Source organism: Lepidochelys kempii, chromosome 1 (assembly GCF_965140285.1).
Source record: "Lepidochelys kempii isolate rLepKem1 chromosome 1, rLepKem1.hap1, whole genome shotgun sequence".
Taxonomy (NCBI): Eukaryota; Metazoa; Chordata; order Testudines; family Cheloniidae; genus Lepidochelys; species Lepidochelys kempii.
In genome coordinates this window covers 154,116,766-154,144,226 of record NC_136380.1, presented here as the reverse complement: position 1 = coordinate 154,144,226, position 27,461 = coordinate 154,116,766, and the positions used below count along the sequence as shown (strand labels likewise).

Here is a 27,461-nt window from a genome sequence, read left to right as displayed (position 1 = left end):
GCAGCTCCCCACTGGGACATGGACTCAGCGGTGAGGCTTCACCCGACACCGACACAGCACAAGGACCGAGCCTGCCCCAGAAACCCCTCAGGACCCTGTCCCTCTGCACCAGGTGTGGGCAGGCAGGCTCAGCAAGGGAGGATCCAAGTGTGGAGGGGCCTAGTGTGGGGAGACCCAGGGGTGGGTTGAGACGGTTCTAGGTGGGGCAATCTGGGTGCCAGCAGCTCAGTGGGGGATCCAGGTGCAGGGGGTGGGAGGAGAAGAGTGTCTGGATTTACAGCGGTATGTTGAGGGTTTCTGGGTGCAACAGTAATGGGACTCTGCAGGAGGATCCAGGTGAAGGTGGTTGGGGCTCAGCAGGGAGGGCTCAATGTGTGGGGATAGAGCTTGGCAGATGGGTCTGGGGAACTCTGGGGGGAGGGTCCAGATGCTGGGGGAGTGGGGATCAGTGTGGTGGGGATCTGGGTGGCTCGCCAGGATGGTCCAGGTGCAGGGGGGCTCATCAGAAGAGCGGGTGGGTTGAGTATGGGTGAGGCTCGGCAGGAGGGTCTAGGTATGAGGGGTCTGGCTACACTGGGGTTGGGCAGATGGGGGAGCAGCTCCCTGTACAGGGATCCCTCCCCCTGCAGCTGAGGAGCGATGGGTGCAGGAAGCACAGAGGGTGGGGGGGGGGGAAGAGGAGGAGGAAGGAGAGAAGAGGAGTTGGCAGAGCTTCCTGCAGCTGGGGGAGAAATCTGGGAGTGGCTCTGACCCAGCTCCAGATGCCATGCAGGGGAAAAGGAAGTCCCATCCTCCCCAGCCCAGCTGGGACTAGCAGCTGAGCCCGGCACAGGGTAGGAGCCCCCTGCCCCACAGTGATTTACCTCTCTGCCAGCTGCCCTGGGCACCTGAAACATACTGCTGGGGAGGATCACATGACTGCTCTTGTGGCTTCCCTTTGGTTCCCAGACAAAAATTTATTTTTCTGCAGGGAAGCGAAGAAATCTGCAAAGGTACATAAATATCGCACATGCGCAGTGGCGCAGAATTCCCCCAGGAGTAAAGTAGATGAACTGTGTCATCTTGAAAGCCTAAAGACCTTTGAAAATCTGTCCCTGTCCTTCAGTGTTTTACAATTAGATCTCATCCTCTTCCATTTTTTATTCATAGACTGAACGTTTTCCTGTTGTTTCCACTGTTTTTCAACTTTGAAAAAACGAGGAAAATATTCTCTCTGCACCTGCTACCTAAACTGAAAACAAAAGTAATACAGGCAAAAGGTTTTCTGCACAACAGAAACAGAAAGTACTTACATCTGGAAAAAAAAATACCAACATTTGCTCCACTGTAAAGACTGAAAATAATATACTTAATACCGCATATAACACTGTAACATTTAAATGGCTTGCGTTGACCTCAAAATTTAAGACGTTTTCCCCAAAACTGTATACATACTTTAAAAAGCAGTACCTTTTAACTTATTAAAATTGGGAAGGGCTCATTGATGCAGCATTTTATTTCCATTTTAATTTTAATAGATTATATAGTAAGTTTAGAACTTCCGTTTGTCAATTTCACATTTAAAAAGAAAAAGAAATGTATTTAATTTAAAAAAAATAGTGAAAATTTATTTTTAAAAACAGATTTTTATCCACCCTGCTTTTCTGACACTAAAAAGTATTAAATAGTTGAAAGACCGGGCTTGGTTGATATCCTTCCCAAGAACTGTAGTCCTCTTCAAACTACCTCTTGGTTCCATCACTTGCACTCTTAATTAAATGCCTAAGTATGGACTGAGGGACCTAATTTCAGACATAAATGTTTTAATAACTTAAAATGTAATTAGCATATTTTTACACTCCACTGCAGTTTTCCTTTGACTCAGGGTTTCTTAACTCTTGCACAATTACAATTTCAACTTTAATACAGCATGAATGTAGTTTCATATAGTCTCTTCTTAGATCAGAGTTTAGTCTTCCAATAATGCCAATAGAAAAGTAATTTTAAAATTAATTCAATCAACAAAAAATATGGTAAAGATTTCATTACTTCAAATTTGAACTAGGCAGTGGTCCTTTATTTAAAATATTTGTATTTCTGTAGTACGCATAGGCCTCCATCAGAATCAGGGTCCTGTAAATTAGGGTTGCCACTTTTGGTTGGACGTATTTCTGGGGGTTTCATCATATGACAATCTTTAATTCCTGGAGATACCAGAACAATTCTGGAGGGTTGGCAACCCTAATTGCTGCACTGAACATGCTACATAAAAATGAGACAGTCCCTAGTCCAAAGAGCTTTCAATCTAAAGAAAGGACAATATAGCAGAAGGTGCAGAAACATAAGAGGAGGTGAAAGATCAATGCTTTCTTTCCTGTGTAACTTGGATCACTGAAATTAAAAAAATTCGTAAGATCACTTTTTTTTTTTTTTTTTTAATATTTGCTGCTAACTTTTTGCATTTCCATGAAGCAGAGCCAATCAGTGGAATAATTTCACTCTGATTTTCATGCACTAGAACAACACTACAATGTTTGGGGGTTGCAAATACTTCAGGGATGTTTTCAAACCAGTAACAAATGTAAATGAAAGTAATTTTAACATTTCTATTTGTTTTGAAAAAAATCATTACACAAAAACCTAAGTTGTCTGGGCATAAACTTTCTGAATCTCACATTAATGTCCCTCAGCATTCTAAACCCCATTTTATTATTTAACTTACAGTACTTAGAATCTTAGCCATATTAAGTTGCAACCTTCAATTCCCTTCACTATTTGGTATGGTGAAAGCCAAAGTCAGCCCATGTGCTAACAACTTCAGTTCTGACACAAGAGAGACAGATTTTAGTTTAAAATGCTTTCAGTCACCTATATCCACTTGGCCAACAACACAGGAAGCCCTCCTCGCTATTCCTGAATTTTAGATCCTGATTTATCTTCTCCGCCACACTCAAATCTACTTCTCACTTGTTCTATTTAAATTATATTATTTAAACTTTCATCAGAAATGTTGAGTAATGAAACTGCAGGTTGGACAAAGATACCTTTGCTAAAGAAAAATTCTGTATCATTTACATTTGTGCTATTTTTATTCCCTATAATTGGGCATTAAAAGTCTAACAAGTATGTTCAGTAGCATATGTTTCTATACATTGACCTATTAATTTGCTCCAAGTTGCAGACGACCACATCTATAGGTGACAAGATAATTCAAACTTGATGCAATCCTTGGTCACTATGGTGAGATTACGATCAAAGATGCCAGTTATGAAGGTGGATTTTGACCTGGATTTCTCTTCACTAAGAACACTTCATATTCACAGCTGTTTTGTAGTCAGATCATTTTTACTCACTAGTGACATGGGTCAGATTGAAACCAAATTAGAAGCGACTCTCCCTTGCCTTGTCTACTCCAGCCTCTCTTTTCCTAAAATTTCCTATCATTCTTACTACCAGAGCAACTCTATTGGTAGAAACAACAGTGGGGAAATATGAAGAAAAAAAAATCTAAAGACAAGGCCATACTCATTACCAATGCGTGAATCACTGAAGATCCATCTGCCCTAAATTATTCATCAAAGGAACATTGTCAACTTAAATTTGAAGCAAATGTTTGCAAAAAAGCTTTAATGCAGCAGTACCAGACTTTTCCACACTGTTTTTAAAGATTCCAGTGAAAAAAGTTCTGAAATTTGTTATAGTTGTTTGAAACTCTGAAAAGGGGGAAGTTATATAACTGACCCTTACTACTCTGAAAAGGGCATTTTTCAGGTAAACAGGGATCATTTTTTTCTATTCTCCATCTTAAGATCAATAGGTCTGCTGACAGTGGGGATTTTTATAGCAGTGTACGTTCAAGGAGGGCAGAATTACATTAAACTATATACTGGATTTAAACCAATTATCTGATATGAGAGGACTACAACATGAAGCCCTCTCTTACCACAGGCAACTCTGGCAGATATCTGGACCCTCAGCTTGTAAATCCTACAGAAGGTGTGAATTGCCAATGCTTTTCAACTTACAGCATTTGGAAATGGACCATTCTGATTCAGTATACTTGAAGAGTTCAATCCGTTTAAGGTGACAGGTAAGTTAACAAAATGGGTCCAAGTCTTGCAGAACTGCTTAATGAAAGGAATATAAATAGACCCAGGGTATGCTAGAGTTTCTTTCAGACAGACAGTTTCTGCAAGAAAGACAGGAGAACTATTACCTGTGACCTACAAAAGATGAAGTTGATCTCCAGAATAAAGCTTAGGACACTCCTATGTGTTACTTTACCCAAACAAAAGGTACAGCACTGCTCTTCTATGCAGAGGGCCCCCAATTCTGAAACCATTCTGGTGGATGTATCAGCCATTAAGGCATCAATTTTAGTGAATGAAAACAGGTATCTCTCTTCCTCAGGAGAGGGGAGGGGAAGGAAGGGTCAAAAAGGTGTTTCAGAGTGCTGAGTATCAAGCTGACATCACAAAATCTGAGGTAGGTGAATCAGACATGGCTCTGAAGAAGCATCTGACATCCTGGTATGCAGATTTCTTGCCCAAAGTAAAGACACTTGGAAGGGCAGCTTACTTCATCACTGTGGATTTTATCTAAAGGCAGCACCTTCTGCAGTACAGGGTCTCCTATCACCATACTGAGGCAGTTGTTCAGCAGTGACTCACCTACAGACTTCCAACAAAGTACAAACTAGGCCTGACCCTGCTTCAACGGGTCATAAAATCATACCCTAAGGAGATTTTGAAAGAATTACCTGAAAAAAAGTAATATTGAATGCTGCAGAACTATTGTCTTTCTAGACAGCTTTACTAACAGCATTAGCATCATACCTGATTCTGTTGGAGGGGCGGCTGAGACTGTCCATCAGGAGCCTGGCCCTGGCTATCATTCCCTCCTACTGGAGAGCCACGGGTCGTGGCTGTCATACTCGACACAGGGCAGATCTTTGCAATTTTGTCTGCTTATGTAGTTGTCGTGATAGAAGAAATTATAGTCCGCTTAATAAAGTTGAAGTACCAGCATAGGTCTGCCTTAAAAAGCTCCAACTCAAGAACAAGCCATCTTGCAGAGACCATTGCATAACCTGAAAGAAATAAAAAATATTAGAAACATACAAATTTATTTTAAATCCACATTCAGGAAGAAACCAAAGTATCAAGTCAAATACAACTTTATTAAAGTAAGAAAACTTACTCCTTGCCAGTGAGTATAACTAAACATTTACTCATTCTTGACGGAAGACAACATTTCTAATAGTCTAACTATTGTATGCTACATGTAATGCTATACGAGGATTAGCATCAAGAGTATTCAGAAACTGAAATCTGGACACAAAAGTAACTTCAACCAAAACCCTCCAAACCACCAGTAAGGGATCCAGTAGTTCTTTATTATTTGCCTATTCCAAATATGCTGATATGTTACAATAATAATTCTTTATTTGAAGTTTTCTATAATTTGCTGCTTATTGCACACTTTTTACTTATGCTTCTTTTTAACTGCAAATAAACCTCCAATTTCTGCATTTTATACTGTTCTTTACCTTTCTGATTAGCCATACCACTCATTCATCTATTACACAGCAGCAAAAAGTTAATTGTAGCCTTGACAACTGTATTTTAAAATTCTTTCCAGCTTTCTACTATTGATTACCTAGCTGTACTGTTGAATTCCAGCCATCTTATTTAACTCATTCTATATGCACTCATTCTGAATTTCTAGAGTTAAAGCTTACTAAAGGGGTTCATTTGGGCCAACTGGAGAGTCTTCAAAATCTGAACCAGTGTAAACTGATGCAGGGATGGCTCTCTGAATCTGCAAATACCCTGAAATAGCTGAGAGGTCTGAACTGCCCATATGCTATGTGGATTTCATGGAAGGGTTTATTAGATCTATTACTGAGTTATTTTGCTCTTGGGTTCTGTTTACTTGTGTATTTATACTAAAAGACTGTCAAATATGTCCTAAGCTCTGAATGGGCACTCATATTGTAGAGTACTAAAAAACAGAAATATTCACCTCTACAGCATGTTAAATGAAGTCTAATATGATAGTTTAAATATAAATATTTCACTGTTGATCAAAGCTCATAGCAAAGAAGGATGAACATACAATGAAGATAGGCGCAAACTATGAGTAGTAGAGCTGGTCAGGCATTTGTCAACTATATATTTGTGTCAGAAAATGCTGATTTGTCAAAACCAAAGCTTCTGGCAGAAAAGTGTTGGTTTCAGGGAGAAAGAAACCACCCCAGAATACCTAATGCCCCATCGGTGAGGGACTCCCCCAGTATGTGGAAGACATCCGTTCAAATCCCTGAGCTGCCTGACTCAGACCAAGGACTTGAGCCTGAGCCTCCAACTTTCTAGGTGAGTGCCCTAAAATCATTGGGCTAGAGAGTTTCCATCAGTGACTCTGGCCTAATGTGACCTAGTTATACAGTAGAACAGCTCCACCAGGAGAGAGAGAAAAAAAGAGGTGGAGACAACAGTTCAAGTCCCTGGTCTGAAACAGTCACTGCAGGGATTTGAACCAGTGTCTCCAAAATCCCATCAAGCTATCAGCTATTCCGAGGTGGGGGAATCTCACTCTCTTTTTCACAAAGAATTTCAATAAGTCTCAGTTTTGTTCCACGCTGAAATGGAAACCCACGTTGAAAATTCAATTTTTCACAGAACAAATGTTTTCCAGCCCACTCTAATTATGAGTGGAGTCCCACTTTGGCATATTGTTTTGGTATGGCAAATGGGCAGAACTTCGTGGACAGCTCATGGGACAGGACTCTTAATTTTTCTAATTGCACACTTGTGGTTTCCAGATCACACCAGATAGAGTGTTTTGGATACTACACACACTACCAAAAATGAGTCCCTGAACAGAGTCAAGGGACAGGACCTTTTTCTTTCCAGCTGGAAGACAGGAAACAGCTCCACTGTTCTCACACTCTGCTTCTGAAAAGGAATGGAACTTCACTATCTTTCCTCTCCTTAGCTTTCTGGCCTTAACGGAACCACAACATAACCTTGACTACCTGAATGACATCATGGTAGGATGATGATTTTCTGAACAAAATTAAGGGAATTTTCAATGTAATAGACACTGGAGACAATCCTTTATCAGACAGTTTTTGGTAAACTAAGCTGCATAAGAAACAAGTGCATTTATTTTAGTATAAGAGATACATACATGAAGTATAATATTTCAATGTGTTTAAGGTTAAGGAAAGTATGCTTCCCCCCCCCCCCTCTAAATATTGTGGATTTCTTGAGCACCTTCCACCCAAGATTCTCAAGCCTGGTTTATACTTAAATTTTAGGCAACATAGCTATGCCAGTCAGGAATGTGAAAAAAAATAACAGCCTTGAAAAAAAGTTACGCCCACCTAACCCCCAGTATGGATTTATTTCTTTCAATGGAACAATGTTTCTGTTGACCTAGCTACGATCACTTTGGGAGGTGGTGTTCCTGCACCAACAGATACCCTTCCATTAATGTAGAAATCTCATGGGGACTACAACTACGCAGAAGCTCATCTCAAGTAACTCCAGTTACTGGAAAGTAACCACCATATCTTTTTTGAGAAGCCTCTGCGTATTATCACTTGTGGGAGTTTAGCGAGCAATACAATCCTTAGGAAAGGGAACTAAAGAATTCTAGATAAACAAGGACAGAGGTTTTGTCAGCAGAACTGACAAAACAGGCAACAGCTCTGGATAGTTGGGTATACTTAAAGGGGCAATGAAAACTCCCCGACACTGCTGACTATATACCTCTTTGGTGTCATGTCAGAAATTCAACATTTGAATTTGGTCAGCAGGAGAAACCTTAGAGGTCAAATAGCTTTCAGCTTCAGTATATCGATGTGGAGTATCATTCACTGAAAAGTTCACAAACCTTGAAAAGGATACGATCAAGGTGAGTTACTCAGTCTACTACTGAAAATGTTACTGCACTTGACAATGGAGGGGAGAAGAGAACTAGATGATAGCATGTCTGTTTGTCCTTTGTTTTTCCCGCATTAAAGCACAAGTGTCTTGAGTCACAATGCCTACGGCCCTATGAAATCCACATTAAAGAGAACACAGACGGAATCAAAACACAGAATCCAGTGCTGTAAAAAAACAAAAAATCCATGGCTGGAGGAGCTCTGTTCCCTCACCCATTCAAGGTGGGATCCAGGGACAAGGTTCACTATACCCCAATGTCCGATATTGTAAAGGGCATTAGGGTGTACCGTATATGCGTTTTTGCCCTCTTCCGTCTTCAGAAAGCCAGTCAGAAAGTGAAGATGGCAGGCACACCATGATGGTCTCCCCTGATGTAATACACACAAGATGGAATAGCTGGTTTCAGGCAATAAAATCATGCAGAGCACACTGATCTCTACCAGGACTTTTTTGAAAAAGAAGTCATCAGCACAGGCTGTGACAAACCTTTAGACATTACCTAGCAGTCAGGAGAAATCAGACTTGCTGAAACTTAAGACAGCTTTCATATCTGAAGCTTGTCCCAAACGGATAACAGCACCAACCATCCTTGAGGATACCCACTGCCCTACAGCTAACCATCTCTTGCCCATCCCTCACCAGAATTGTGTGAACAAAGGTTGGTGTTTCTGTGCAGCACTCAGAATGAGCCCAACCCAGATCCACTGGATCTCCGACGCTTACTGGAAGATAAGAATGTAAGAACAGAAGAACCACCATACTGGGTCAGACCAAAAATCCATCTACCCTAGTATCCCGTCTTCCGACAGTGGCCAATGCCAGCTGCCCCAAATGGAATGAACTGAACAGGTAATTATCAAGTGATCCGTCATCCTGTTGCCCATTCCCAGCTTCTGGCAAACAGAGGCTAGGGACACCATCCCTGCCCATTCTGGCTAACAGCCACTGATGGACCTATCCTCCAAACTTATCTTGTTCTTTTTTACAGATTATAAAGGGACGAGTGCCTAAAGTAGCAGACACTGCCCTACCTTACATCTTCTTTCCTGTCAGATTTTTAGACACAGAGAGAAGCTTTAGTAAATATGAAAATCTACTTACAGACAAGAGGGAATCACTTTCTGAGGATAATGCTAAAAGGATAACCATAAATGTACCACAATGGAGATGTCTGCCAGAGATAGCAAAAATATTTAAGTTTGTCAATTTGTAATACTACTCAGCAATAAACTGTTGGTTTGATAGTCTGAAATTATTTAATCAAATTTGAAATTAAGTTAAACATTCCTTCCGAATATAGGAAGCTTGAAAGTTAGAGTTTAATTTAAAATGACAACGACTGCTGCAAAGATCAACTATTTTATGTTTAGTGCATGTTTTTGTTTTTTAATTATTCAAATATGAATTCAGTTACATTGACACTGTAAGAGACTCTTACTTCCGTGGACTTCTTGTATTACTGTTCAGCAGTATCAGTTTGGTCATACTACCAAGAGCTACTTTAAAAAAGCGATTTAAAATGTGTTACTTTTACATATACTGTATATCTGCAGGATGTTTTGTTTAAATTGTAGGATTTTTTTTAAATCAGTTTTTCCCCATTGTAATCCAATTCTGAATATTTTCATGAATTTATAGTAAGGCTACTTAATTGTTGTCAAAGTATCCAAACAATTTTGATTAAAAAAAACAAAGACTTTTTTTTAAAAGGAAAAAACAAAAATCGGAAAATAAATCCACCATAATAAAACAGATTCATAGGGCCCAAAATGTCACACGTGTTCATAATCCAAGACAGAGGTTGTATACCCATAGCAGACACACAGAGGCCTAAAATATAGCATGATGAAAGACTGCACCCAGGTGCAGTAGGAACCTGTCCTCCAGCAGGGAAGTTTGCTGGTTTAGGCCCCATTAGGGATCCAGTGACCCCCAACCCTTTCATGTACGGATTAAAATAAACCATGTTTTGTTTATACAACGTTCCAAGAACTGAAAGGTGCAAATACTCCTGCGAGCCAAAATCTAGACACAGAAATTAATGCCCTAGCATCTCAAAAATTATGATATTCAACCATTTGGTGAAAACTGGTAGTGCTAGAAAAATGCCCAAGTACAGAATGCTATGTTATTTGGTAGATGTCTTCCATTATACTAGCCAGAGCTATATTAAATGAGAAAGATCAAAACATAAAAGTAGGCATCTTTCAAAACTGTACCATCAAGTGTGCGGACTGAAACTGCAATTTACAAATTGCAACGCAACTCAATGGGCAAGACCCCATAGGTAAAACAAATACTTCTGGCTGGGTGCAAGTCAATAAGCACTGTCTGTGGAACCTCAGTGGGAAAGGCATTCTCTTGTATCAATTCTCTGATGGATAACATATCTGAGCAGTAGCAAGCCACATGTGAAGAAATCATGATCAGCACTGCTTGCTAGTTGGCTAAGGAATAAACCTTACACACCAATAAGTCTTTATCCTTAAATGTTAATCCATGGGTTCCTAGACTAGTGTTTCTTCCCGTAAGCCCACATTTGGCTGAATTTAAAAGTGCTCAAGGAACTGAAACAGACTGTCTGCCACCAAGAAGTTGTAAATAATCAAAGCTAGAGCTGCTGAGACTCCCTCAAATACAAAGCATGACGGCGCCACTGGATCCAAAGGGGTACTTGGCAAAAATTTCTAACACCAAGGCGGGGCTCAGTATCACAGGAACAGCACTGACCAATTCCACACTCTGGGAGGGTGCTACGGACTATAGCTGCCCACTCCATACCAGAGTCACTCCAGAATTGAACGCCAAAAAGTGCTGCTCTTAGTTTAGTACTGGAAGCAAGTTACAGCAGCTAGTCAGTAATCCAGAGGGGGGGCTTGAACTGATGAACTACAAAGGAGATAGATGGAATATATATGCCATAGGACATGAGTGAAGTAAATGCTAGCCTAGCATAAAACACCAAACTGCAGTCTACCCCAAGAGAATGAGTAAGAAAACCACAAAATCTCCACACAGATCTCAGTGTCCATCCAGAGTCATGTTAAGGAGCCGCTCTTTGCAGTGATTGATCCTAAGCACCAGACTCGGTCAACCAACATGGACCTACGGATTTCCATGCCACTTAGACTGAGCATAGACAACAGAGCTGGAATCCCTAAGCAGAGAGATCTGGGCACCATTGCCTCTTTGGCAAGCTCGCTTCATAGGCAAACATGCTTGCTTCTTGGCACTGGACTCAACTGATCCAGAAGAGCTCTAGACATATAATGCTGCTTATGTCAGACACAGAACTGGTTTGAAAGTGCTTCATAACTGATGACATTAGACCACAGCACTAAGAATTGATCCAGATGAATCCAGAGAACCTTGGTGCTGCTTATGTCAGCAACAGAACTAGTTTTAGCTCTCCAGAGAGAACTGTTTCAGGACCTTGAAATCAAACTCTGACTGCAGTACAGTCTATGTCTGAAACTCTTGTTTTATCTAACATTTCCAAGTCAGAATTGTTGATTTAAACAATCTGAATCTTGTACGTTATTGCTATATTTAATATCTGTTAGACAATGTGCCATTACCTTCATAGCTTTCAGTATCATAGGGTAAGATGTTCTTTTTCCATTCCATGAAATCACAATGTAAAGAAGTGGACCAGACAGTGCTCCATATTGTCAAGTGGAAGACCAGATTTCAATTCCCATTCCTGGGTCTGGCTCACACGACAGACAATGGGACAGAACGGCTGAAAAGGAAGCACATTCAAAGATTGAAAGGGATGAGTGCCTCACCTCTTTAAATAGAAAGTCCTCAGGCAAATGGAAGAACAGACTTCCTTCAAAACCTATATATTCCTCAGTCGAGAAGATGGTAGTTACAATGTAGGATCTAGGGGGTTGTTAAAGCAACAGATAGCCTTAATGATCCTTAAGATACTGGTTAACAGAAGGAGAAGGGAAAAACTGCATCCTCAACTATACAGACGTCTTAATTCTACTGTGGCATTATGGTGACATCAGCATGCCTTAGTACACTGCAAAATGTACACAAATTACATGTTAATAAATTGTTTTTCCAACTCACAAAGCAGAGGAAAGAATGCAAAACTACAAGATCCCCGTGCAGAAATCTATAGAAAGTAGGGGGGTTATGCACTGACTATTCCTATTCTGAGTCTGCACCTATTCTGAGTTTCCACCTATAATGTGGGTGAAAGCCTGAGATTCAGTTGTTCTAAAATTGAGACTGAAAAAAAGTTGGAGTTGCTGTGTTTAGGTGGTAACAGAAGAGAGAAATTAGACCTTGGTCACATATCTGTGAGTAAAACAAACTAAAGTTTGCAAGCTGGAAACAAGCAACTGATGTTAGGCAAGTTTGGCAAAGAAGACAGTGGGAAAATGTGTACTACAACTTAAACAATGAGCTTCCTAAAAGTTTTAGGATCACTCCTACTAGAATGGCCTTCAAATTGTTAAAAGATTTTTGAAATTTATGATTGTGCTTTCTACCTATTATGAAGACCCTTTCTTGTCTACTCCTAGACTTTCATTACCAAATGTGTGTGACAATGGAAAGAAATTTAAGAGATTTCTCCTCACCTGGGGCAAAATTTATAGCAAGTGACAACCTCAAAATAAAATTTAAAAAAAAAAAATCGAAGGTAAGAGTACTGCACATATACATTTCAAATTGAGGACGACTTAATCACATGCCTGATAAACAATACAATACCATGCTTTCATTTTGTGTTTTTCAGATCTACTAAAGGACAGCATCCCACAGAAGTATTCTTGGCAATATAACTGGTTGGAAAATTTTGAAAAGTTCAGAAGTCTGACAAAAATGTGGGAAGGAAAAAAATCTGACATTTTTCATTGTTTTCCCCCTACTTTCCAATCAGCTGTACTTGACAATCCAGGATAGATTAGGGTCTTGTACCTTCCCAGTGTCAAATCATGTCCATATAGAGGAAATAGCCTAAAAAGTCAGTTAACAGTTTACCTACTATACTGGCTTCTAGTATGTATTGCTTAACAAAACATTAAAAAGTGTGACCTTTTAAGTATCCCAGAAAGACACAAAAAGGTGAGTGTATTGTACTTACCTCCTTTCTACTGTTGGGCACTATCTGCATTTCAATCATTAAGACAACATCCCATGACAAACAAGGACAAAAATTGCTTAGACTTTTTATTAAGGAGTTTTGATTGACTCTCTGTTGCATCTTTGGCAGATAAATCTAAGATCTGTCAATAACAATTACAGTAATTCCTCGCTTAAGGTTGTAGTTATGTTCCTGAAAAATGCTACTTTAAGCGAAACAATGTTAAACTAATCCAATTTCCCCATAAGAATTAATGTAAATGGGGAGGTTAGGTTCCAGGGAACCTTTTTTCCCCAAAGACAAAAGACGTGTGTGTGTTTATATACACACACACACGGGGGGGGGGGGGTGTTAGACAATGCAATACTGTACACAGCAATGATGATTGTGAAGCTTGGTTGAGGTGATGGAGTCAGAGTGGGATATTTCCCAGGGAATGCCTTACTGCTAAATGATGAACTAACACTCGGCTAAGCCTTCAAGGGTTAACACATTGTTGATAATGTAGCCTCACACTCTACAAGGCAGCACAAATGGAGGGAGGAGACAACAGATGCATGGCAGTGGCTGCAAACAGTTCCCTGCGGAAACTGAATGTGATGATCCCATGCTATCCCACTGGAGCGCACCACTCCCTCCACTTTCCAAAGTGCGGGGGGGGAAGGTGTTACACACATACATACATATATATATACACATACATATGTGTGTGTGTGTGTGTGTCAGACGCACATTGCCCTTTTAAGTATGCCAACCCCACTCTAAGTACACTGCCTTTTTCAGCAGATCAGCAAGTTGAGACAGCAGCTGCTGCCAGCAAGCTCCCTCAGTCCTGAGACCTGCCGTGTGCCCCCTTGCTCTGTGGAGATGGGGTACAAGAGCGGGTGGAGGGGGACACCCTGATGACAGCACTCTTCCCCCTGCACAGCTAGCAGGAAGCTCCCAGGAGCAGCTCCAAGGCAGAGGGCGGGAGCAGCACACAGCAGTAGGGGGAGGGACACCTGAACTGCCTGGCAATTGATAGCCTGCTGGGTGGCTGCCGCACAGGGAACTTAGGGGAGCTTATGGGGGGCTGCCAGCCCACTCTGGTTCCAAGCCCCCACCAGCTAGCTCCAATGGGTTGTTCTTCCTGCAAGCAGTGAACAAAGCAGGCAGCAGCCAACTTATAAGGGAGCATTGTGCAACTTTAAACAAGCATGTTCTCTAATAGATCAGTGACGTAACAACGAAACAACATTAACCGGGACAACAAGTGAGGAGTTACTGTACATCCAAGGCACCACTGATGTTTTTGCTTGGCCGTTATTTTATTGCAAATGTTTTGCATTTTGTTCAAAACTGGTCATAAGAACCTTAGACTGTTCATTTTAAAGTTGACTAAAATGTAATGCCTTTTCTTCACCTGTAACTCACTCCCCAAAACCTCCCCTCCTCCTTTCTCCACTTCTCTCTCCTCACAAAATCTTGTCAGTTTTCTCTTGGAAGAAATTGGCAGAACGCAATATAACCTTTGCCCTCCCCTCAGCTTGCCTTCCCTTTCCCCCTTCTCTCCCCATCACAAAGTTTCTTGTCTGCTCGCCTCCCCTAACCCTTCCATTTGCCTCAGTAAACCCATTCCAGCTCCTGATCTCCCTCATGCCTGCTCTCATCCCCTCCCTTCCTCTTCTCCTTATCACACTCCCTTCTGGCTCTTTCCCATCACAACACAATCATGCTTTCATCTTAAAAACCCACCCTTATCCTACTTGCCTCTCCAGGTACAACCCCTTCTTCCTTTTATATCTAAGCTCACTGAACATGCTCTTTACAATAGCTGTCAAGAGTTCCTCTCCTTTAGTTCTATTCTAGATGCTTTACACTCTGGATTCTGCCCCTGGCGCTCCACTGAAATTGTTCTCGTCAAAGTCTCTACTGACCTCTTCCTAGTTCAGTGGTCCCCAAACTTTTCAGAGCTGTTCCTGCCCTTACCCCTGTTGGGAGCACCCCCACAAGAGTGGGGCTGTGGCTCTGTGGGAGGGGAGGGGAGGGGAGCTGCATGGACAAGGGTAAGAAGGCCGAGGCTGGGACCTCAGCTGGGGGCCGGGCTGGGGCAGCAGCCAGGTGGTGCTCCCTCCTTACCCCCCGTGGGGGCTGGCACAGGCCATGACTCCCCAAACATTGCTCCATATCCCCCTGGGGGGCATGCCCCACAGTTTTGGGACCACTGTCCTTAACTAAACTCAGAACCAGTACTCCATCCTCATCCTCCTTGACCTGTCAGCTACTGCTGACAATCATGCTCCTCTTGAAATCTTGCCCTCCCTTGGTTTCTCTGTTCTCTCATGGTTCTCCTCCTACCGCTCTAATTGCTCCTTCATTGTCTCTTTCAGAGTATCCCCTTCTCCCACCCTCCAACTTTCTGTGGAGGTCATAGAGTTTAAGGCCAGAAGGGACCATCAGATGATCTAATCTGACCTCCTCAGATATATCAGAGGCCACCAACACCACTCAGCACCTGCACACTAAACCACAACAAGCAAAATTAAACGAAAGTATTACTGATCACAGGAGACTAAACTATTATTGTGCTATAGGCAGAGACCAGGAGGGACTGTGGTGCATCAATGGCTGAGGCCCTGCAATGGCCGGGAACTGATTAAGGGAGATATACCCACATGTTCCCAGCAAGTGACCCGCACCACAAGCTGCAGATAAAGGCAAACTCCACCAGCAAGGTCATGCCAATCTGGCGTCAGGGAAAATTCCTTCCTGAACCCACATACAGTGATCAGTTAGACCTTGAGCATATGAGCAAAAGTCAGCCAGCCAAACAACAGACACAGAAAGCGGGATGCCATCTTAGAGTTTCCACAAGTCTCTGTCTTTGGTCCCCATCTCTTCTCCCTATGCACCTTATTGCTGGGTAATCTCATCTACAAACACAAATTAAACTTCCACCTTTATGCTGACGACTTACAGATCTACATCTCTACTCCAGACCTGTCTCCTTCTGTCTAAACTAAAACCTGACATCTCCTTGTGGATGTCTAGCCATCACCTAAAGATAAAAATAGTTAAAAGAACGCTCCTAATTTTCCACTATAACTTCCACAAGGCCTCCCAACTACCTCCTATCGCTCGCTCTCTCTCACTGTGGATACCACCATCATCAGAAATACACGAAAAGCAGGAAGCCTGCCAAACAATCACGGGGCCAAAGGATGATTAGGAGTACTCAAGGAAGATAAGGCCATTGCAGAGAAGCTAAATGAATTCTTTGCATCTGTCTTCACTGCAAAGGGTGTGAGGGAGATTGCCATACCTGAGCCATTCTTTTTAGGTGACAAATCTGAGCAACTGTCTCAGACTGATGCATCAATAGAGATGGTTTGGGAACAAATTGATAAATTAAACAATAATAAATCATGAGGACCAGATGGTACTCACCCAAGAATTCTGAAGGAACTCATGAAATTGCAGAACTACCAACTGTGGTATATAACCCATTGCATAAATCAGACACTGTACTAGACGACTGCAGGATAGCCAATGTAATGCTGATTTTTTAAAAAAGGCCCCAGAGGCAATCTTGATAATTACAGGCCAGTAAGCCTAACTTCAGTACTATGCAAACTGGTTGAAACTATAGTAAAGAACAGAATTATCAGGCAACACAGATGAACAGGATATGCTGGGGAAGAGTCAACACTGCTTTTGTAAAGGGAAATGATGCCTCACCATTCTATTAGAATTATTTGAGGGCGTCAGCAAGCACGTGGATAAGGGTGATCCAGTTGATATAGTGTACTTGGACTGTCACAGAGCCTTTGATAAGATCCCACACTGAAGACCCTTGAGCAAACTAAGCAAACATGGGATAGGAGGTAAGGTCTTTATAGATCAGTAACTGGCTAAAAGACAGGAAATAAAGTGTTAGTTTTTACAATGGAAAGAGGTAAATACCAGGGTCCCCCAAGGATCTGTACTGACAATGTGTTGTTCAGTATATTCATAAATTATATGGAAAAGGTGGTGAACAGTGAGGTGGAAAAGTTTGCAGATAAAAATTTTATGAAATCTAATGTTAAAGTATATAACACACAGGTTAAGAAAAGTGTCTATACATCTGGGCATAGTGCTTACATTATCCACAAATACAAAAAGTTTGTTTTAAAAGTCATAAGATACATATACATATATACAGAGAGAGAGAGCGCGCGCACATAATCAGCAATAACCTAAATTTAGGTAAATAAATGTAATTAAATTAGCCAAGATAGTTAAGTCCAAGATAGCTAAGATCACCGTAAAAAGTTACAAAGGAATCTCACTAAACTGGGTGACTGGACAACAAAATGGCAGATGAAATACAATATTGTTAAGCACAAAGCAATGCACACTGGAAAACAATCCCAATTACGCATACAAAATAATAGGGTCTGAATTAGCTGCCATCACTAAAGAAAGATCTTGCAGTAATTGTGGATAGTTCTCTGAAAAAAACTGCTCAACATGCAGCAGCAGTCAAAAGAGCTAACAATGTTCAGGAACTTTTAGGACAGGGATAGATAAGAAAACAAAAAATATAATGCCTCTATATAAATCTATGGTACATTCACACCTCGAATACTGCTTGCAGTTCTGGGCACCCCACCTCAACTGGAAAAGGTATAGAGAAGGAGAACAAAAATTATTACGGGTTTGGCATAGCTTCCATATGAGGAGAGATTAAAAAGACTGGGACAGTTCATCTTATAAAAAAACCTAAGGGAGGATGTGATTGAGGTCTATAAACTCATGAACGGTGTGGAGAAAGTGAATAGGGAAGTGTTATTTACCCCTTCACATAACAAGAACTAGGGTCACCCAATGAAATTAATAAGCAGCAGGTTTAAAACAAATGAGGAAGTGCTTCTTTCCACAACACACAGTCAACCTATAGAATATAGAAGGTTCCCCCTTCTCTATCACTTCAAACATGAGCTGATGATCTTCACTTTCGAGACCCTTCAAGGTCTATCCCCCCCCCCAACATCTCATTTGCTATTGAGATGTTGCCTGTTGTATCCATTTGGCCATAATGCCAGCCTTCATCACCCGCTTCTTAAAATTTTCCAACCAACAACTTCATGTTTTCTCCCATGCTTCCCTTTACACTTGGGAGAAGCTCCTTGTAAACATCCACAAAGCTACCTCATTACTCATTATTCACCTTGAAAACCCTCAAAACTTTGCTGTGATACTTACAAAAAACAGTTAGGCAGTATGCTCAACACACCAGCAGCCTATCATGCTGACCAATATGGTTTCACTGTTTCCTTGTATTCAGTCATCTGTCAATCAATCTGTTGCCTTTTGTTTTAGATTGTAAGCTCTTTGGGGCAGAGAGTGTCTTTTTGTTTTGTGTTTGTACAGTACCTACCACAGTGGGTTCTGGTCCATGACTAAAGCTCCTAGGCACTACAGTTATTTATAACACTAATAAAAATGAACACATTTTGATAGATCCATAAAAATGCTGGATGACTATTTAAAGGTGAAATACAAAAGTTAGTTTCCTTAAACATTCCTGAATAAACTGGAGGGGACCTCAGACTCTAGAAAAAAATTAAACCTTTTTCAATAACAGACATCCATCTCCCCACCCACATATAGTAGCTGCAGAATCACCTAATAATTAGTAGAGATTTCACCAAGTTTTGTGTTTTATTTCCCACACACACCTCTTTTGCAAGTCCACTTATTTGTCACTTCAGGAAAGTGACTGTCCCACTGGATGGAGACAACCCAGCATGGACTAAATCAACACCAGTAATATCACTGATCATTAACAGAGCATGGAATCTCCTTTTGTGGCTGTAGGAAATTGCACTTTTCAAAACAAGGCTCCCAAACTACCTTAATTCTGTCCCGAGATGTCAGCCTATCATCTTCCCTTCTTTACATGTAGAGTATCAAAACTGTGCATCACAGAACACGGATTTTATCATTTATTTCATACACACATCTGATACTGGATGTACTGCTTTGTTACCACACTAACCTTTGCTTTCTTTAGTAAGAGCTAAACTTCTTGATCGGGGTATACAAGGTTCATATGTGGAGACATGCTACCTCTCTGCCTGACACTTAGCCAACTGGATGGCAAACCGAATCATTGGGCTCAATCCTGTAAGGTGCTGATCACTTCCTACTAAGAGGCATGTCTTCAGCATCTGGCAGGATTGGACCCTTAACAATGAGGAATGATTGCCTTCATGTTGCTATCCTTCTATTAAGTAATTCGTAAAACTGTATGTATGAATGACTGTAAAAGAAGACACTAAGCAGTGCAACTACTATTCAATTAAGATTAAGGCATCCTCTCTGTGTGGTCACAAAAACTTACGGATAGACAATACGAGTTCCTAATTCTCAGACCCAAATTAAAGCCACTTGAATGCCTTGCTTAAGTGCAACCATAACTCTATTTCTTGAGTTTAAGGGATTTTTTTTGTTTATAATCTCAGGTTCTTTTAAAGTGCAGTCAAACTATTGATATGCATCTGGTACTTTCACTTCATAAATTTGCATAGTTTGTGTGGGAAATTCTTTAGTTTTAGGTTGGACTTTTTCCAGTCTGGTCCTAAGGCCTGCTGGAGAGAAATCCTGTTCCTATAAACCCTAGCATGTCTACAAAAGGGACAGGCCTAATCCAGCAGTGTTAATCAGGTCTGGCTTTAGGATGGAGGTGCCAAACCCTCTGTGATCCATAGGAGAAGTACAGAAGTTCTTCCCCTACACTCTAGTCCTGCAAGCCCAATTTCCCTCTTAGCTGAAGACCTTAGGAGGAGACTGGCAGTCATTTGCACATAATGAAGTTGGCAGGAGGGGTAAAGCTAGAGCATTCCCTACCCCACATTGATAAGCCCAGAGATGGGATTACATTTTGAGGTCTGCCTTTATGAAGAAACAGGCCAAAAACTTTTTTTTTTTTTTTTTAAAGCAGCACTCTTAGGTCTTCAGTAATCTGTTTAACATTTTACACTATGCTTGCAGGAGTCTACATTCCACAGACATGTTACTAATTTACAAATTAGCTAATTTTGAAATTACACATTAGCAAACTACGTTTTGGTTAGGGATCAGATTCCAAAAATGGCACTGGGGCATTATTCTGAGCTCCACCCATTAAACACCACACACAGTAGATTTTGCAGATGTTTAAAATGTAACCATGCACACTCTCCAGGCTCCTTAGTCCCACTTTCCTTTCAGGGGCATATGAATACATCCATTATGGGTCTGGCTACCTCTCAAAGAGGCTCACATGGCTTGCTGGGCTTCTTAAACTTGGCTTCTCATTGAGAGGGCTTAAACATCCCAGTGGACTCTTCTAGGCTCATTAGGCTTTTTCTTGATTGAGGGAGGGAAAATGTGGCAGTTTCCCAAGCTCACTCACTGGTGGTACTAAAATGTGTTCTCACTCTCAGTTGATTATGCATCTTCACACTGTGCAGATAAAGATTTTTAATAAGTCCAATATATTGTATACATTCACGTGTACATGTTTAAAAGACATTCACCCATACATTTTTAAGTGACCTATCAGTAATAAATATTCCCATACCGCCAGCCATAAATTTCACGCATGCAGTTCCCTGCGAAACTAGACCTAAGCATTAGCACCATGTGCACTCCTACCACTCTGTATGACTTCTGTTAAGGCCAGTCTACACTGAAAACTTACATCAGCATAGCTGTCTCCGAAGGGTCTGAAAAATCCACACCCTGAGACACATACCTATGCCAACCTAACTCCCAGCATAGTCAGCACTACACCAGTGCAAGCATTCTTCCATCGACCTAGCTACTTCCTCTGGGAGAGGTGGATTAACTACAGGGATGGGGGACCCCTCCCATCACTATGACGTGTCTACACTGAAGGGCTACAGCTGTGTGCTGTAGAATTTTAAGTGAAGATAGAGCTTGAGATGGACAACATTAAAAGCATTGCCATGGCACCAGAACAACACAGGATGATAGTGTCCCACTTCAGACTTTTCTTCTAAATAAGTTATATTGGGAAGCATTTAAGTTTTCCTTAAAAGTATATTAAAAATACTTTGAACAAAGTGAGAACTCTACACACTATGTTTCTCTCATTAAGTACGAACCATAAGCTATCCCCGCAAACTAGTAACCAAACAACTCACTGCAGACTACCTGCAAGCGGCACAGAATTTGTAAAGCAGTGGTCCACATGCTCTGCTATAGTAGTCAGCAATGCTCTTATACCAACAGGGAAAATAGAGGCAACTTTTTAATTTCATTCTTGAGTCTTGACATAGTTCAATTTTGTTAATCCTCAACATTTTCTTTTAAATGCTTTCTAAATTCAACAAAAACTCTGTTCCTCTTCTAGTGCTACTAGCTCTATCCAGCACTGCAGTTTTTTTATACTCTATTTTTCATTTTACTAAATGATAGCAAGAGGTGAATCCAGTGCAGGAGCAAGGATGCTCAACATCAAGCACAATTTAAGTCTCTCATCAATTACAGAAGAAGTTGGAAATTATGACTATAGGTAAGGCTGCCTAATACTTTTCATTACAAGACTATGTTTTCAGTAGCTTTAACTGTAAAACGTCAACCACTTGGGCTGAAATTTTCCGCATCGGGCATCTGCCTCAGCCAGAAGATTTCTGTAAACGGTTTTCAAGAAAAAAAGGCTAGTGAAAACTGTTTTGTCCATATTCAAAAAACTCTTACAGCCACTTTGGTGAAAAGCTGTAGATTTGGGGGGAAATCAGTTCACACAAGCTCTGTAGAGGTTTGTTAGAAGCTCACAGCTAAAATCTTTGAAGATCCTGTCTACACTAAAATGCTCTACCCCTGAACATACCCCATCCCCAAAAAGTGACTGAGCATGCTCCAACCTATGGCTGAAGAGAACTTTTCCAGCATGTGCTCTTCCAGGCACAGGAACTGACAAAAAGGTACACTCTCCCCTATGCTTTCAATGTTCTTCCTGCTGGCACCTAGGCAGCATGGAGAAGGATGCAGTCTGACTTGAACACAGAGGGGTGAGAAGCAGAGAGCTGATGAGGAGAGTGAGCAGTAGTGGGGGACAGAGAGTAGTCCATAGTGGGGTGGGGGGAGTTTGAGGAATCAAAGCAGAAGGGGCAGGGCCAGAAGGGTTGATAACTAGCAGAGCCCACTGCCCTCCAGAACCTGGAACTGAAACCATTATTTCTGAGTCTCAACATTCCTTTGTTGTCTATTAAATGAATGTGAAACTTAGGAGCAAAGTGTGTCATCATTCCCCTCTAACTGACAGATCCAAAGAAAAGATAGCAGCCTTCAATTGCTATCAATTATTCTGTTAGCTCACATGGTTAAGGGCTATGCTGTGGATTTAAAAGGTCTCTCTCTTCTGATGACCAATGTGGAAATCAATATAGTTTCATATGATCAACTTCAGATTTATTTATCAGCTTTTCAAAAAAACAGGAAATTACACAGATTATAAAAACTACATTAAAAGAACACTGTTACAAAATAAAGCACTCAAAAAAAATTAAATGGCAAGATTAAGGTTGCATGGGCAAAGTTACTTCAGTCCCCCTTGGGTATGCATTTTGATACAATCTGTAGTTAAAGACAATTTTTTCCATAGGACCACTACCTCATTCAGTTCATAGGGTGGACAGGGTTCAGGGCTGTTCGGTGAATGAGGCTGATGTCTGCAGGACCCTTGCCTCATCTGTTGAAGAAGCTGAAAGGTGTATACTGAGAGAGGCAGGATATTGCAGGAAGAGAAAGGAAGGTCTTGTAGTTAAGGGAACTGAATGCCACTCTGGAGAATTGGATTCTATTCCTGTCTCTGGCACAAAGATCCTGTAAGTCGCAAACTAAAATTTCCACAGGTGGCAACTAACTGCATGTTCCTCATTTTCTATCCCTATCTTGAGATACCAGGGGCCTAATCTGCACAAGTGGTGAGTTCTCAGTTGTAAGTGAAGTCAATGGGAGATGTGTTTTAAACACATGAAGGGCTCTAAAAATGCTAAATACTCTGAAAATTCAGACCCTAGGCACCTGAAGTTGTGGACCCAATATTAGTAATACTTGACAATTTTGCCCTTGAATTCTTTGCGACTCAATTCCCCATCTGTAAAATGGTGAGAACACTGCCTCCTCACCTTGTGAAGAATAATTCATTAATGCTTTTGAAACACACAGATGTTAAGGTAAGACTGCCACAGAGAAGCTCATGAAGAATTAAGTATTCAGTGCTGAGTTTGGATGGTGTTCAATAAATAAAGCCTAGGATAAGGAAGTGTTTATTGTATCTGGGAATTTTCCACCTGCATAAGGATAGCATAAGAGAAAACAAAGGTCTTTATGAAAGGACCTGGCTGGTACATGGTAAAGACTGGGAATGTTGGCACAGAGAAGGAAGGAGCTGATGTCATGAAATGTTACCAGATCAACTAAATAGTGTTCGATTAAACTGTGAAGGATCTTGGAATGTAAAGACAAGAAATTCATGTGTTTGATACAGCGGTTAAGAGGAAGCCAGAGGGACTGAAAGAGGTGGGTGATGTGGTCAGAATGACAGGCCAGAAAATGAACTTAGCAGCATTATTTTGAATAGATTTCAGGGGAGTGAGAGTGCAGTAGTCAGGGTCAAAGAGGCCAGTCTCCGGAACGAGGGGCCAGCCGGAGGCAATGCGGTACAGCAAGTCGGGGCGGCCCCACTCGCCGAACCCAGCATGAAGGAACAGTTTACAAACTGGCAGCTGCCAGATGCACACTGGCCCATCCGGCACTATGCTGCTAGTGTGCCCCTTCCCCTCGGGATTGGCCCATGTCACCCCACACTGCCCCCCAGCCCAGCGCCTCCCAAACCCTATGCCCAGCATCCCCACACTGAGACCCCCCTCAGACTCCTATCCCCCTGCCTGCAGAATCCCCCACCACAACCACACAGCGCCCTGCGCACCACCACCACCCAACACCCTCTTGCCCAGCACCCCCCCACAAGCCCTCCAGAGACCCACTCCTCCACATCCTCCTGCACTCACTGGCCCCACTGGGAGGTGACCATATCTGCCAGGCTGAGCTGGCAGCATGGCCAGAGCCAGCCCCGGGACAGGGATGGCTCCAGCCCCTCGGGAGTGTGCAATCAGCCAGGTCAGTGTGGGAGCAGATCTGGGTTGGGATCCCTCAGAACCCACTTGCCTGGTGGGGCTCGGTTGAGCCCCCCATGCTCCCTCCCTCTCCCCAACTGGCCGAGACCATACCAGCCTCTGCACCAGTCCCACTGCTTCAACCCTAGGGAGGTAGATGGGGCCCCACAGGTGGCAGGCAGCAGAGACCACTTGGAGCCAGAGCCACACTGGGGAGTGGGACAGACTCCTGGGATGTAACCCCCGAGAGTCCTCCCGATCATGCCCACTTGCCCCACAGCCAGCAGCCCTGCCCAACCCGCATGGTGGAGCCCAGCTGCTGGGCAGCGAGCCCCCTACAGGGGAGCACAACCTGCTGGCTGGGAGCTGCTTACACAGCAAGGTCTGGGTGCTGGACTGCCCCTAGCAAGGGCCCAAACCTGGCTGTGTGGATGGGTTAGATGGGTCATTAATGGGGTTCTTCCCAGTGTGGGCATGGCAACATTGTAAACCCAGTATTCCACCTAACTCAGCCAAGATAGGAGAAGCAAAAACAGAACCACAAGGAAAGTACAAGGATGAGAGAGCATAGAGGAAAAACAAGGGAATAAGAGCAAAGGAAGACCCCAGGTAAAAAGTGGAAGACAAAAACAACGAATCTGATGCCTTGGTTAATTAAAAAACACCATCACAATTTTCTGTGACAGAAAGGGAGAAAAAAATACAATGGACCAAATGGAAGAAGAAAAAACTCAAAGGTAGTGAGGGAGAAAATGAAAAATTATGTTTACCTTTGACACCGAGTAAGTTTGCACTGTAAGACCATGTTTTCAGTAAGTTTCCCAGACCTGAAAAAGACCTGTGTAGCTCCAAAGCTCTTCTCTCTTACCAACAGAAGTTGATCCAATAAAAGCTATTACCTCACCCACCTTGTCTCTCAAATGGAAGACCTGACGGTAATTCTATCAGATCCAAACAGGATTCAATTTTAACTATTCCTTAAACTTAAAAAACTTAACAGAATAACTAAACAGTTTAGAGCTGATTAAATAAATAAAAAAAAAATAGAAAACCTGATTCTATAGGCACCTAAAAAGAAAAAGTTATATCCATGGCTTGTTAAAAAAAAAATTTTATAGAACTTTTTTCCATAGCTATTGTGCCAGTTTTCAAAATCAGACTAACACAGATGTTCTCAAACTGGGCATTGTGAGGTTATTACACAGGGGTCACTAGCTCTCAGCCTCCACCCTTAAACCCCACTTAGCCTCCAGCATTTATAATAGTGTTTATTATTTAAAAATGTGTTTCTAATTTATAAGGGGGTGGGGGGGTGTCGCACTCAGAGGCTTGCTGTGTGAAAGGGATCACAAAATACAAAAATTTGAGAACCCCTGGACTAACAGGACCCCAATTATCATTTTTTGCAAGCCTCACAAGTGAGCAAAAACTGTAAAATTAGACCAGTGGTTCTCAACCTATTTACCATTGTGGGCCACACATGCAGCTCTCTGTGTGTTATGTGGGCCGCATCCACACAATATATACACTACCCATATGGTCTTGAGGATGTTACATGGGCCACAGCTGTTTGCTGATTGGGCAGCAAGCAGCCCAAAGTTTAAGACCTACTTTATTAGACTATGTATATAAAGATCAAGCATCTTCAGAGTGAACACATCCCTAAACTTCAGCACCAAGTTGTGCAGTATTGATGAGCAGACCTGAAGTTTAGGAACAGTTTATACTAAATCTGGTTGGAGAGAGATTAATTTAGATTGTAAGAGTTACTGTAGAAGTAAACATGAGCAGCTCCTACCCGCCAAAATTAAGACTGGTAGAAAAAAAAGTATATTTAATAGGTATTTGTTCCCCTTAGAAAACACTGACTAGCTCAGTTTCTATACAACACAATCATTTTTGACTTAAGAGTCAAAGTTAAAAACAAAACAAAAAACAGTTATACATCTGGTTTGCTCCACAAAGTAACACCCATAAAACTGAAGGGCTAAAAGTTCTCAGGTAAAATCAACAACTGTTTTTTTAAAAAGTAAGCCAAAACAGCACGAACATTAACAGATAAGAATTTTCCCAAATGATTCGTATTACTTTGAACTAGATATTAGTTCTTACTGCTCTGTTACCAGACACATCACAACCAGGTTACACTAAACAAAAAAGAGTTGGACTGCAGAAGAATTCTGATTTCTGAGCAGCAATTTTCATTTAGAATTTAAACAATTTTAGAATTGCAAAGTCTTTTTTTAAATACTTAAATCATCACAGTTATCCTAAAGTCAGCTGACATAGTAAAGAACAAAAGTTGAGATCCTTTCCTGACTATACACTTTACACACCAGTATTCAGCTCATATTAGCCTGATTTTAAGAGGTGCTTGGCAAATCTCACTTAACTCAAGGCGAGGTGTAGTTGCTCTTCACCTCTGGAAAAAACAAAAACAAAACAGGCTGTGTGTCTTATATCCACCTAGAGAGGAACTGTAGTCTAATGGCTAGAGCACAGGATCAGAGTCGAGAAACTTGAGTTCTCTATGTCCAAATGACAATTTTCTGTTTAACAACAGACAAGTTACACAGCCTCTCTATCTCAGCTTTCCCACCTGTGAAATAGAGATAACCTAACTATTCAAACTGAAAGCTTTGGAAGAAAAGTGTATCAAGAATAAAATATAATGGTGAACTTCAAAACACTTTACAAATATTAATCAGTCCTCACCCATGTGAGAAGTATTATGCTCAGGGTTTGGGAGAGAGAAAAAAAAATCAATCTATTCACTTCTGGGGAGATGCTTTCCCTAGTGACTTGGAAGTGGGAAAGGGAGATCTAAGTTCAATTTCTGCAGAATCTAACCTTTCGTGTTTTAAAAATTAAGTCCCCACTCCATACAGTTATGTAAAAACCTTCCAAGTGTGAACTGAGGATGAATCAATGCAGTCTGAGTATTCAGACAGCCTCTGCTATTACTCACCTCATTGCCATGGAGGAACACAGTGAAATTTAAAAGATTTTGGTCATTTTCACTACTGCTTTTCAGCTATCTCTAGGCAGCAATGAAACTTGCTGTTATGGGGGAAGTTGTAAGTAACAGCAGAAGCAAACACTGTCCAAGGGGAAACAATACAAAAAAGTGGAGGCCAAGGCAGGGACCTACTAGGAGACACTTCTACATCCTCCTGCCAAGCAATACCAGCCAAGACTCTTGAGCAGGAAGACACTAGTAAAGACCCCCACTCAAAGTCAGAAGACACTGTGGCTGGAGTGCTGGCAAAGATGAAG

At 41.6% G+C, this 27,461-nt stretch overlaps 1 protein-coding gene across 6 annotated transcripts in view; it reads right to left on the bottom strand.

Moving 5' to 3' along the window:
* USP9X (ubiquitin specific peptidase 9 X-linked) overlaps positions 1–27,461 on the bottom strand; it is a 654,895-nt gene that overhangs the window by 165,467 nt on the left and 461,967 nt on the right. For 4 of the 6 annotated variants that reach the window (XM_073358592.2, XM_073358612.2, XM_073358621.2 and 1 more), the window contains exon 2: positions 4,815–5,068. The exons of 1 other annotated variant lie outside the window; for it this stretch is intronic. In XM_073358592.2, the coding sequence (XP_073214693.1) occupies positions 4,815–4,910 (96 nt within the window). In that variant the 5' untranslated portion in view covers positions 4,911–5,068. Of the gene's footprint in view, positions 1–4,814; positions 5,069–11,509; positions 11,674–27,461 lie in introns of all 6 variants that reach the window. One more of the 6 variants, XM_073358602.2, reaches the window with a different exon arrangement.